Source organism: Bubalus bubalis, chromosome 7 (genome assembly GCF_019923935.1).
Source record: "Bubalus bubalis isolate 160015118507 breed Murrah chromosome 7, NDDB_SH_1, whole genome shotgun sequence".
Classification (NCBI taxonomy): domain Eukaryota; kingdom Metazoa; phylum Chordata; class Mammalia; order Artiodactyla; family Bovidae; genus Bubalus; species Bubalus bubalis.
This window is the reverse complement of record NC_059163.1, coordinates 105,034,846-105,048,465: the sequence shown is the minus strand read 5'-3', so window position 1 is coordinate 105,048,465 and position 13,620 is coordinate 105,034,846. Positions and strand designations below refer to the sequence as shown.

Here is a 13,620-nt window from a genome sequence, read left to right as displayed (position 1 = left end):
TAAATATTAATGCCAATCTACTGTTTGTGCTATTAGCTAAACTCCAAACACTTCCTTTTCCTTCCCAAAGGCTGTAAGTGAGCTTTCATAGCACTTATTTATTAAAGTTATTCTTACTTAGGTATTACTATAACACGTACATCTTTCAAAAAATAAAGTATTTTCCCTTTATTATGCCTCCACTTAGTACCAGTGCATTCCCCCATGGGGTTTTATTGTTGTTCCACCTTGCGGCTCAAAGGGTGGTACTGGATGCAGGGAATATTCCACAATACTCAAGTTAAAGAAGCAGTGAGCTTCTCATTTGAGGCTGTTGACCCTTCTTTGCCCAATCTAATTAATACATTCTAACAGTTCTATCCCCAGTGGATATTGAATTGACTTATTTCTCTCACGTCAACTGTCCCCACTAAATCCAGTTCACTCTTACCCTTTGCCTGGGCATTATAATTGCCAGCTAAAATGGTTTATTTTCTTTCCCCCAACCCTCAGATAGCTGTAGTAATATTTTTTTGAATGTGAATCAGATTGTGGTTGATACCCTATGGCTTCCACTAGAGGGAAAACTGTATTCCTGCCTGAGGCCGGCTTTGCCAACCCCGTCTCCTCCACCTGATTGTTTGGGTTCTAGAGAATGTCACTGGATTCTTAGCCATACCTGGCCCCTGTGTTGCTTCTGAACCTACTGAGATCCATCCTGCCTCAAGGCTTTTGTACTTGTCTCTTTTGACTGGAATTTTCTTTCCCAGGTTTTCTGAAATGGTTCCTCCCCCTCTTTTATTTTCAAGTCTCAGCTCAGGTATTATCTCCTCATGGAGGCCTTTCCTAACCCCTCTGTAATATAGTGTTAAACACCTCCCCCAATGATTCTCTATTGCATCACCCCTGTCTTTCCTTTATGATCCTTACAAAATCTGAAGTTGTTTGCTGTTATTTATTTTTAAAACATAATAAATGATGGCATCCTGATCCCAGTGAGAATATAATCCCCATGTGAAGAACACCCACATCTATCTTCGCCACCATTGTGCCTCTAACCAGCGCCTAGACCAGCGCCCAGCACACAGTAGGACTCTGTGGGTGTGTGCAGAGCAGATGGCACCAAGGAGTATTGAGGATTGCTGAGAAAGGTGCAGATGGCAGCCTACTTTCTCCTCTAGCCCAGATGGGATTAGAAGTGTCAAAGAGTGAACCATGAGGGAAAACACATAGTAAGAGTAGCTGCATAAAAGAAAATTGCCAATAAGTTCTAATTTAGTCATGATAAACATCTTGTCAAAATGGCTTTCTTCAGAAGGAAGACATTAATACTTTATAACTCTGTGTCAAGTAAGAGGTGTTCTCTGGATAAGGATTTTTAGCATGAAGTCGTAAAATGGGAAGGAAAAGATAGCAGAAGAAAAAGTGGCTAATATTGTTGTGATACAGTCCAGCTAGAAACTTAGTCACAGCATTTATTCAAGAAGGTTTCCTGTGACTTTTTTTTCTTCCTTACCAAGTAGATGTGCTGTGAAATTTGCTAATAGCGGGGTTGCGGGAAAGAAGGTTTTTTCATACGTTTTTCATGATTTATGTTCATTAGTCTTATTGTTTCTAGTTATTGGACGTTCTCTTTTATTTTATTGAAACAATCATGTCTATTGATAACTTTTCAGAGAACAGTGATGTTCATATACATTTGGGGCTTAAATAAGTTGGACAGAACTGAGAAGTAACATATGGAAAAACATAATAAAGAATGTTAAGTTGTATATATAACGTTTTCCAAGGGTAAACTGAAATAAACTACACCTAATGCTTAGGTCAGGTGTTATGCCATCTGAAAATGTTTCTGTTACTAGTAACTGTATCTTTATCATCTCATTTAATTCTCATTTTGCTGCTGTTCTCTGAAAGCTCTCATTCTATATCTTTGTTATGTTTTAATTACGTCTGCCCCACCCCTGCCCCAATACAGATTATTATGCCCTCTTTGGTACTATATGCCGTGGATGTGAATTTCCCATAGAAGCTGGCGACATGTTCCTGGAAGCTCTGGGCTATACCTGGCACGACACTTGTTTTGTATGCTCAGTAAGTAAACTCCTGTTTCCCATTCAGAGGAGCACAGTATGGCCAGTTCTAGCCTGAGCACTAAATGGAAATAACGGTTTTTATATCTATCAGTCCCTCAAACCTAGAAATGTTTTACAGTGGTTTTGAAAGTCAAGTTCATTAAAATTTTTGGTACTTTTCAAAATTGTTTGGCACAGAATAAGATTCTTATGCCTTTAGAGAAATAGTCTTAATACATCTTTGTTTATAAGGAGAAGATATGAATTTCTTAAAAACAGTAAGATTCTGTTACGTTTTTTAAACTATGTTTTATTGGAGTGTCTTTAGTAATTTATGAAAACAGGTAGTTCTTAAAATAGAAGTAAACTTTTATAAATATCTATTATTGACTCAATACTGGAAGTAAACTATATGTTGACCCATTTCCTTCCTTAGCAATAGTCTATGAATATTCTTTTCTTTTTGAGACTAAAATAAACTTGTAGTAATATATTTACCTGTCTCATTTCATATTATAGTATTTTTGGTTTTATTTTTATTGATGAAGATTGATTCAGAGTTAACTTTAACCTCAGATATATATTTTTTAAATTTAGAAGTAAATATTTAATAAAGGTACTCTATTCAGATGGTTGATTTTTTAAAATTATATTTAATATTTTTAATAGTTTTTATTAACATTGTATGAAGGGGGAAATGACTAGTTAATTGAAGTCACATAATTTCCCTAAATGTTACTGTCGAACCCTGTCTTGTTTACTTCATCCATCTCTTAGATGTCATAAAATCTGTAAAAAGCAGCAATTTTAGCAGATTTGCCTCCTCCTGTTCTCTGGCAGATCTGCTCAGGAGCGTTGTTGTTGTTGTTTTTAGTTGCTCAGTCATGTCTGACTCTTTGCAACCCCGTGGACTGTAACCTGCCAGGCTCCTTTGTCCATGGGATTTTCCAGACAAAAATACTGGGGTGGGTTGCCATTTCCGTCTCCAGGGGATATTTCGGATTCAGGGATCAAACCCACGTCTCCTGCATTAGCAGGCGGATTCTTTACTACCAAGCCACCTGGAAGCCCACTCAGGAGCATTAAAATTAGCAAAGACAGTGGGAAAAATAAGAAGACATAAATGTGAATAGCTAACTGACAGTATAACATCCAGCAGCCAGATGTGGACTACAGTTTTCTTAATAAGAAACAAACAAGAAAAGAGACAAAGAAATGAATTAAAAAGAACTCTCTGGTGGCTCAGACAGTAAAGAATCTGCCTGCAATGCAGGAGACCTGGGTTCGATCCCTGGGTTGGGAAAGTGCCCTGGAGAAGGAAATGGAAACCCACTCCAGTATTCTTGCCTGAAGAAACCCCATGGAAGAGGAGCCTGGCAGGCTACAATCCATGGGCCTGGCTGGCTACAGTCCATGGGGTTGCAAAGAATCAGACATGATTGAAGTGACAAAGCACAGCACACTCAGGTTTTCTGTGCCTGTATATTTAGGGGCCTAGGAATGTGTGTCAAAGCACCTGTGTTGGATTTTTTTGGTTTGTTTTTCTTAATGCCTTAGGTCTCTACAACAGGAGGCAGGTTTAAAACATTGATAAGAATTTGAGAATAGAATTTACATTTAATGTGACGCTTTATGTGTTAATTTTTTCACTATGACCAAATATTCATTCCCAATTAAGAAAAATAATGATCAATAAGTTTAAATAAACTAAAATGCATTCCAGAGAAAAGTCATTCTTCATTGCTTCTGAAAGATGACATGGAATGTTATAGTAATCGTGAAATGTTAGAAGGTCTGACACAACCAACTGAAGTGTTTTGTCATACTATCCATCGGGAGAAAAATCATTTCCCCTTTATAGGCATACTTGATAAGATAATGACATTCTCTCAAATAATGCTTCTTTTTCAGGTGTGTTGTGAAAGTTTGGAAGGTCAGACCTTTTTCTCTAAGAAGGACAAGCCACTTTGCAAGAAACATGCTCATTCTGTGAATTTTTAAAAGTCAACTGTCCAGGGGAAGAGAAAAAATTTGAAGAGAAAGAGGAGAATTTAAATTACCAATTAATTTTTAGATTTAATATTTATATGAAGTTTTGAAAAATAATAGTGGCCCTCAGGGGATAAATTCCAAGCTTTGAAAACCAAGTCTATGAGGAAATATTTGGCTTCATAAAGTAAAGAAACAGTTTGGTGTTTATTATTACTTTTTTCCCTGTATTTTCTGCCCATAAAGTAACTTTTATAAAAATCAATTTCCTGGTTTACTATTAAATTCATCTTAGAATAAATTAGTGAAGAATTAAATATTAGAATAAAAACCTTCAACTTCTATGCTGAAATAACTAAACTTTCCTTGTTAGGTAGTTTTGAGTAAATCTATAAAAAGACAATGAAATGCCTTACACTTAAATGAAATATTGTGTTTTTCTTAAAAAAATAGCATTTATCTTTAAAACAGTAAATAGGAGTTTAAACAGAGAATTTTATCAGTAGTAGGTGTCAGGTTTTTTTAAACTGTATACATTTTTTTGTCTTTACAGTTCATCATTCCAATAGGAAAGGCCAATGAGATTTTGATCAAAACATGTCTTGCCAATAGGAGGTGTTATATTTTTGTCTGATTTCCCTCCACCCCAAAAAGCCACCACATAGCTTATAAATTTCAGTCTTTTGCCTTTTATTAGAATATGACTGTTTTCTATTAATTGTGTATGTTTCACCACCTATGTCAGTCAAACTATTTTTTTTCCCTTCCCTTATGCTGAGGTGAAGAGCTTGTTGAATAACTTTGGACTCTGAAAGTTGTCCCTTTCTTTAAAGAGAAGAAATAGAAAAGAATGTGGTTGGGAGTGATGGTGAATCACAAGATTGGATCAGAAATTTTTTAAAATTCCCCCTTTTTAGACAGTGAGTCAATTTGACTGATGAAGGTTTGAAAGTTCTCTTTGCAGAATAATTTTTTTTTTGTTCAGTTCTACATTAGAAAAATATTGGTTTGGGAATATGATAAAAATTTAGATTTTTTTTTTCTTTTGGTAGTTCTTTCTCAATAATAAATGAACCACTTCTAAAAGTAATCATGAAGTTTGGAAAGCTTTTGTTCACAGAGGTTTGATAGTATAGACAGGAACATGATTAATTATTCAGACCAGCCTGTTCTTTGTTTTCTTCATTTTAGGGAAAAAAATTATGTAGCTACCACGTGAAGACAGAAATAATTGTGGTAAAATCGTGAATCCTGTTGATATTTGCCCAGTGAGAAAAGAGATTATGGCATTTGATAGTTTTTTTGTTTGTTTGTTTCCAGAATGGACAAAAGCCCATGATCACACTAAGTTATCACTTGGATTTGTTTGGGGAAGGGTGCTTTTATAGTTGAGACTGAGCCCCACCCCCTGCCCGACTCATCCATCACTTGAGACTTCACTTCCATTGTTGTGCGTGTTTGTTAGAGAGCAGGGTGTTAGGCTACAATATTTGTTTAACCTCCCTAAGAACTGTTCAAGGTATCTGTCCTGAAAGCTGCTAATTCATGGTCTAGCAGACTTACATTATATGCAGATAGTAGTTAACTGGGAATAAAAGGAATAAACTGGGAATAAAAAGAATGAGAAGTGTGACGCAGAGTAGCAAACTGAATGCTTCACCAATGGCAACCTAGAACTGTCCCCTCGCCCTGCATCTTGTAGGGACGCAGGGAGCTTTTTCTGTTGTGTTTTAAAAGCTGGAACTGAATCGTGCCATATTTCCCATTGCTGCTGAAACCACCCATAGAAGACACGCTGCATTGTCACGTATCTTAATGTCAGTCCTTTGCTCTACATGACGTAAAATAAGGTGATGGTTTTGTTTTAGTGCAGTAGAGATTTTTTTGTTGTTTTTTAGTTTTGCTTTTACATGGTAAAGAGTCTGCCTGCAGTGCGGGAGACTCGCATCCCTAGACTCGGATCCCTAGGTCTGGAAGATCCCCTGGAGAAGGAAATGGCAACCCACTCCTGTATTCTTCCCTGGAAAACCCCATGGACAAAAGGGCCTGGCAGGCTACAGCCCATGAGGTCACTAAGAGTCGGACATGACTGAGCGACTTCACTTTACAGATTATATGCCAAGAGAGTATTTGATAAGTCAGTGGCATTGGAATGGCATTTGGGTATTTTGTTCAAAGAATTTTATTTGATCTGGATTTGGTATAAAGTTATATTAAGGATTTTGTTTTTAATTACACTTTTCTTTCTGCATATTATTCATGGAGCATAATGTTGCATTTCTCTAAATTTTGTCCCTAAAAGGATAATGTCACTTCCTAACATCATTTTGTCTATGGCTTTGCCCTGTCTTTTGTCCTTTGCTTCTATGGCAAAGCCTTCTTCTGTCTATTCTTAAAACAGTTAATCCTGTGAAATAAGTACTGACTATAACCCAGAAGAATCTCTGTATTTTATATTGGGGAATGCCATATTTAATACACCAGCATTAATCTTTTAATAACTGGCAGAGCACTTTATTCTTCTGGTGAGCTCCCAGAATATTTATTTTTCTGATTATAAATATTCCATGTCAGTAGCATTTTTGAATTGTTACCTCCTTATTGTAGAGCATTACTTTTAGTCTCTCTCGATGTATATTTTGGAATGTTGTGCTTAGAATAATACAGATTAAAATCACAGTATATGATTCTAAGACATCCCCTACTTGGTTTCCCAGTTTCTAAATGTACAGCATGTCTACAAGGACAAAACGTTGCTCACTGAAGTAGCTGTCTAGAAATAATGCCCTCTACATGTGCTTGTCACATTCGTATTTCCTATTGATTCAAGTTACAGTTAGCAACTAAAATTAAAATCTGATCATTGGTCACTGTGCAAAAGACAAGCAGAAATTAGAGCTTAAATCTTCAAAACAGCATTATGTTTAAAAATGATTATAACAAAAACGGTATCCGTGGTACCATTTTCAAGGACTGCTACTAAGGAAATACTCTTCCCTGTTCAAGTGTGAATCTAGAGTTATGTTAACATTTTGGTGATATTTGGGGTTTAGTTATTGCTATTGAAAGGAGAGGCTTTTCAGACATAAGAGAAGGGAAAACACACTAATTTTACGCAATTTGATGTGTCTTCAGTTTGTTCTCCTTCAACCCCCAGGTGTTTTAAGGTTATGGGTTTGGATTCTCAATATATCATTTACCATATGTATTAGCCTCTATCTTCTGTTTCTCTGCATTTTTCAGTTTGTATATGTCCGTGCTATTTTGCTTTTGGATACATTTTCTAATTAAAAACCACAAGAGAAATATAATCAGTATATAAACCTTAATGTGCACATAATAAATAAATGGCTGCAGTGATACAAACAAGTTCTCTTGGTTTTTCTTTTTGGGGGACAAGAGGTTTCTATTAAGTCATCAAGGGAAAAAATACTGTTCACAGGATAAGCTGATTCTCGGGAGAATCCCTCCTTTATGGTATTCGCCTATCAGAATGTCCCAGAAACATAATATATTTGAAAATATTGTCACAATTATTTTATTTTAATCCATATTTATGCTTGGCATGTAGCATGTACACAATAAATGGTATGAATAGATAAGTCAGCTCTATTGTCTTTCTTTAAAAAAACACTTATTGTTGGGATTTCCTTGGTGGTCCAGTGGTTATGAATTTGCCTTGCAATGCAGGAGACATGGGTTTACTCCCTGGTAGGGGAACTAAAATCCCACAAGCTGCTGAGCAACTAAGCCTGCAAACAACAACAGCTGAGCCCGCACACTTTGGAGTCCATGCGCCGCACCTGGAGAGCCCACATGCTGCGACCACCGGAGCCCGTGTGACACAAGCCGGTCCACGCGCCACAGCTGCTGAGGCCCACACACTCCGTAGTCCGCGTGCCACAACTAGAGAGTCCGTGCCCGCAACAAAAGAGGGCACGTAGCGCAACATAGATCCCACACGCTGCAACTAAGACCTGACACAGCCAAATAATTTTAAAAAGTTTTAAATTTATTGTTGAGATAATTTATTGGAATAACCTGTCATATCAAACATTATACTGTGTCATATATTCAAACAGCATCAGTCATCTGCATTTTCATGTCTTTCATTGGCCAGGGTACATTACTTCATTCTTAACTCATCCTGATCTCATTAACCAACTTTTCTGTAACTAGGTCGGCTTACCTATTCCTTGTTTGTTTATTGCTTTAAGATTTTTTTCCAACTGTATAAAGTTGAGAGGAATGTTTCTATTGCAGGCTGTATATTGGAAATAAAGACAAATTCAAGTCTATTTGCTCACAGTATATTAAACTGCAGAAGCCAAACTTATAAGGGCATCAAGTCTGCATGTGACATTTTAATAGCTGCTGTTTGGTTTCTATCAATCACGTCATTGCACGTTAAAATGCACCGACAAAATAAGAGATCTGTCATTCCTTCGTTAAGAAACAGTAATCCAGTACAAGATTTATAGGCTTAAGACTCAACAGTGTGTGTTCACAATAAATCCCCATTCAGTGCTCAAATCAGAACAAGCCTCCCTGTCGTTCTGTGTTTTCTGCTCAAAAAGTCCCCCATATAAGATTATCAAAGGTTTTCTTACAGAACTACATATAAAATCTTTTTTTGCCAGAAAAGCTTAATTTAGGTTGGCGGTTTCCCTTTTTGAGTCCTCTCAGACAAGATCTTGGTTATATCAGAAACACATAGGACCTGATGTATTATTAGTGGGCCTGGTGTTAATTAGGGAGAATTACCAGAAATAGTTTGCTTCATGGGAATTTATTACAGAATCACACTTGACTGATGGCAGAATAGGAGTTGCTGAGAGAGAGCAGCTCCCACTCATAACCACTAATTAATAAGGTGCCAAAATTCTGCAGAGGAGGTTTCATCCCCGGTGTGGGAGCCTCAGAGGGAAAATGGTTCCTTTGCAGCATTTAAAATTTTAAAGAGGAAAGGGACCAGGACACATGGCTACCCCACAGAAATCCCAAGACTGATACAGTTTGTGTTGTGTTTATGAATGAGAGCATTTAACTCAGGAAGCACCAAATCCAAAAGTTTGTGAAAGAGCACCTTTCCCTCCCAAAGTCAAAAGTAGCCTGTATGTTAATCATACTAGGAGATATGGACAGTGTTTTTAATGTGGCGAGTGTCTGATTGGCTTGGCTGCTCATTTTATGAAGAATAGAATTTAGAACCAACTATTTATGTGCAGTAGTATATCACTGAACTACTTAGTCCATGATTTAGAAGCTGACTGAGTAGGTGGCAAGATTGCATCAATGATTAATAAGAAAGATTGGCTTCCACACCTTAAACGCAAAGTTGGGGAAAAGGAAGGTGTGTTTAGTGACTGGCACTAGTGGCAAAACACTGGGGCAGCCCTTATGAAATGAAGGTTTGCCAAGAAGGAATTTTTTTCCTGTGTCTGGAACTGTTAATCATATATAATAAAGCTCAAAACATTTGCTTAATGTAAAAGAAGAAAACATTTCCATGTGAGAAAAGCACAGATCACCGACCTCAGGGAGAAAAAGAACACAGTTGAGAATTCCCAGAGTATAATTTGTCAATTTCTCTTCAGCTCCCAAGGAAAAGGACTTCTGTGCCAGCTCCATGAATTGACTGACATGCTCTCTAATGCATCCATGTTTCAAAGGACAAAGTTTTCTGTTTAATAACTGGGTTCCAAATTAGGTTTTAATCTTTGTGTTCTAAATTGTCACATTTGCTCTCTAGTTCCAATATACTTGTTTGTTTCTCTCTCTCTCTTTTTTTTTGTTTTTTGTTTCTTTTGCTTGTAAAGGACACAGCTGATGCTGTAGTTGCGTAGACACACTTGCTGAAAAACAGCATTGTTTGTTTAAGGTATTTTAGTAGACTGTAGTAATCTTTAGAGGTGTCTTGACTTTTTTCCCCCTAGTGTATCACTGATATATCAAACTGTTCCCTTGGTAAGTAGGAAAGTAAACTAATTCCAATGACTTTTTCTACCAATATTAATTTTTGTGTTTTGAAATGAAAAGCAGAAGAATCCATGGTGTTTTTTCAAGTATGAAATTTGAAATATAAGTTAAATTAATTCTGGCTTTATCAACTGAAACTTGCCATTTATTCTGCTCTGTTAAATTATTGTGCTACTGCTCGATAATTTTTCCAGTACTATTATAAATACTTCAAATAAAAATGAACTTAATGAAAAAGATGAAAGGCACTGAAGTGAACCCAATACTTATGCCTGAAAAGATACAAATCAACAATGTGAAGCTATTATAGTTTTCTTATGCCCGAATCAGAGTCATAGATGATCTTTAACAATGTATCAACATAATATAGATGTTCAGAGTATAAATTAGATTTGGAGGGAGGAATGTATTTGATTACTTCTGATGGATCAGACTGGGTCCCTTCAGGAGACAAATATTACACAGTAACTTAGGAGAAGTTTAATGCAAGGAATTATTAAGGTATGAAAGGAAAATAACTGAAAATATAAAGAGAACTCTAAAGGGGGGTAACCCAGGACTGAGAGAGAGGCCCCAAGGAAGGAAAACCTTAAAAGAAGGCCCCCGTTCCATGGCTGGAAGTCAGACCTTTTGAAGAAAGTGTGGCTGCAGCCCACAATAGCAAAGAAGTTCTCTGGGCCAGAGCTGGTCATCAGTTGCCCAGAACTAGGAAACAACCCTCTGAATACAGAAGGCAAGACTGGTAGGGCAGTGTAAAAGGATGTTTGAATCCTGCTGTGGGTGCAAGGCCTGAAATACGTGGAGGGGGCTGTGGCAAGGTGGTCACTAGGGTCTGGCCAGGGAAGTGAGGTCACTGAGGGTGCTGTGGATGCACAGCTGAGGCAGAGTCCAGCAGATGTCCCTCCACACACAAACCATGAGTGGACCCTGCAGCTGGAGTAAGACAGACCAAAATGCAGCTCCTGAAACCAGAAAAGAAGCCCCCTGACTTCTGCAGTATTCCTTCAGTTTGCTTAGCTGACAAAGCTTCATGCCATGCTCACTGGAAAGGAGAAATGTTTGAAGAGTCCAGTGTGCTATCATGGAGCAGGTACTGAAGGGTGAATTTGGAACTAAAAGTCAATAAACTGATAATTGGCATATATGAAGTGAAGTAAAGTTGCTCAGTTGTCTTTGCGATCCCATGGACTATAGCCTACCAGGCTCCTCTGTCCATGGGATTCTCCAGGCAAGAATACTGGAGTGGGGTGCCATTTCCTTCTCCAGGGGATCTTCCTGACCCAGGGATCGAACCCGGGTCTCCTGCATTGCAGGCAGACACTTTAACCTCTGAGCCACCAGGGAAGCAGGAGCAGGGTGTGGCTCACATCATCAACTCCTTATTGCCAAATTCAGACTTAAATTGAAGAAAGTAGGGAAAACCACTAGACCATTCAGGTATGATCTAATCAAATCCCTTATGATTATACAGTGGAAATGACAAATCAATTCAAGGGATGAGATCTGATAGAGTGCCTGAAGAACTACGGATGGAGGTTCATGTCATTGTACACGAGGCAGGGATCAAGACCATCCCCAAGAAAAAGAACTGCAAAAAGGGAAAATGGTTGAAACCTCCATTATCCTATTCATCGAATGCCTATTCTGGATGAATCAGAAGGTAGAACAAGATATTCTAACTTCTTTCTTTATTGTCAAAATCCTCTGATAATTACTATACCATCAGTTTGCAAAGTAAACATATTGGCACTGACTTTTTTTTTCAAGAGCTGCCATCTAAGTATGCAGTGCAACTGAACAGCTCTGAATATTTCAGAGATTTAGTTGGTACAGCAGAGTTGGACACTGAGCAACTGAGCATGCATATCCTAAGATATAACCAAAAGTTTTTTAATGAATTTATTTTATTATACTAATACTTGCCTGTGGTTTAAACAAGTAAAACATTCTTAATTTAAGGTTTGTGTTCATTGGAATTTCAGTTAATAGAAGTTTTCCTGTATAAACCTAAACCCCTATCAAATATTAACAGAAAAAGTTGATTGTTTTCATATTAGTAATAGAAAGCAAAGAAATTAATATTTTCCTCTTCACAATAAACCATGAAAGATCAAGCCCAGTGGATCTATAATAATAACATCTATTTATTTGTATAGTCATTGTAACTTGTATGGTATATTATCCCTTACATGAGGGTACACTAATACTCTCAAAGTTTCTAATAATTGGAGAAACTGAGAATCAAGTATTTTTAACTCGCATATTAGAGATGAGAAAATGAAAACTCAGAAATGATTCTCTAACAACATAGACTAAGACATTTTTAAAGATTATGGAGAAAATTTATTATTTCATCCACAATCCTTTAGAGTTCCTCTTACTAACAAGGAGAATGCCGATATATTCCATTGGTAAGGACAGTTTTAGGAATTACTTAATTTTGATAGAATGTGTAAAACTTAAAAAGCTATATCCATCTGACTTATACAGTTGCCTGCCACACAGATGTCAATATTTGGGAGGTTTGCAGTTGGACCATCTGTTCTTCAAGGGTATCTGTGATGCAGTAGCCCCCTCTGCAATGCACCATTTGCTGTTCTGTGTGCTGCTTCATTTCAGAGAAGCACAGGAATAATGAGAGTAAATTATGTTAGTCTGAAGTGGAGGAAACACCCAATGTGATACCAAACAAATCAGAAGGCTATAGGAAATGCAATTTCCATTACTTTCACACTCAGAGGTCAATAATAACTTATTTTTAACATCTTGGGAAACAGGTCAGAGTGGTTGACACCCAGTTCATTGTTACCTTTGCGGTGTGATGAAGTTAGTTCCAGGCCAAGAGTAAAGAATGGAAGGTGATAAAGGTGAGAACTTGGTGAGAAACTGCATATACATCAATTATGCCGACAAGGTTACCTAAGATTCTCATTTGAAATAAAATCTCTCTGCTATGTGGTAATGGCAGGCACCACTGCTAAGTCCACTGAAGCATAGCTGGAAAATCCAGCTGCCCTCACATCTGTTTTGCATGACCTTTCAATCATCAGCAAATACTTCTGCCTCTAGGAATGGAGGACTGGGTAGGATATGGCTATGTGACTCTCTAAGCTATCACTATGGAAAGCATATTGAAACAAAATTCACGCATGCCATGTACTGTGCCCAGAAATTAGAGGCTTGTCTAGATGGTGTTAAGGTTTTGACCTATCTAGAGTGTTCACACCTGCTTCTTACATTCATGCTGTTAATCCTTTGTTCACAAAATGAGACATATTATGAAATATGTGAATGGACTTCTCTGGCTGAAGTCTTAAATGTTTAGGCTCTTAAACTGGTTCAGACTAAAATAACATTCATGAAATAGTGTCTTTTAGACGTCTAATGATTATATTTATTATATGCAGAAGCCTGTGTGATTTGACTTAACTCTCTGCTTCCATGAGAGCCCTGACTTGATTACAGTACTTGAGTTCTTGGTAATAACAAAATGTTCTGAAAAGAAGAAAAGAAGGAAAAAAAAATGATTAAAGAATCCTTTGAAAGGATTGTCATGAAGTTTACTCTTAAACTAATAAATTTCATTCTCACACTAATT

The 13,620-nt window shown here is 37.2% G+C and overlaps 1 protein-coding gene across 15 annotated transcripts in view; it reads left to right on the top strand.

The window, feature by feature from the left end:
• Window positions 1-7,409, top strand: part of PDLIM5 (PDZ and LIM domain 5) — a 227,706-nt gene extending 220,297 nt beyond the window's left edge. For all 15 annotated transcript variants that reach the window (XM_006046893.4, XM_006046896.4, XM_006046892.4 and 12 more), the window contains 2 exons: window positions 1,958-2,073; window positions 3,966-7,409. In XM_006046893.4, coding sequence (XP_006046955.3) covers window positions 1,958-2,073; window positions 3,966-4,055 — 206 coding nt within the window. In that variant the 3' untranslated portion in view covers window positions 4,056-7,409. The remainder of the gene's footprint in view (window positions 1-1,957; window positions 2,074-3,965) is intronic.
• Window positions 7,410-13,620: the final 6,211 nt, after the last annotated feature.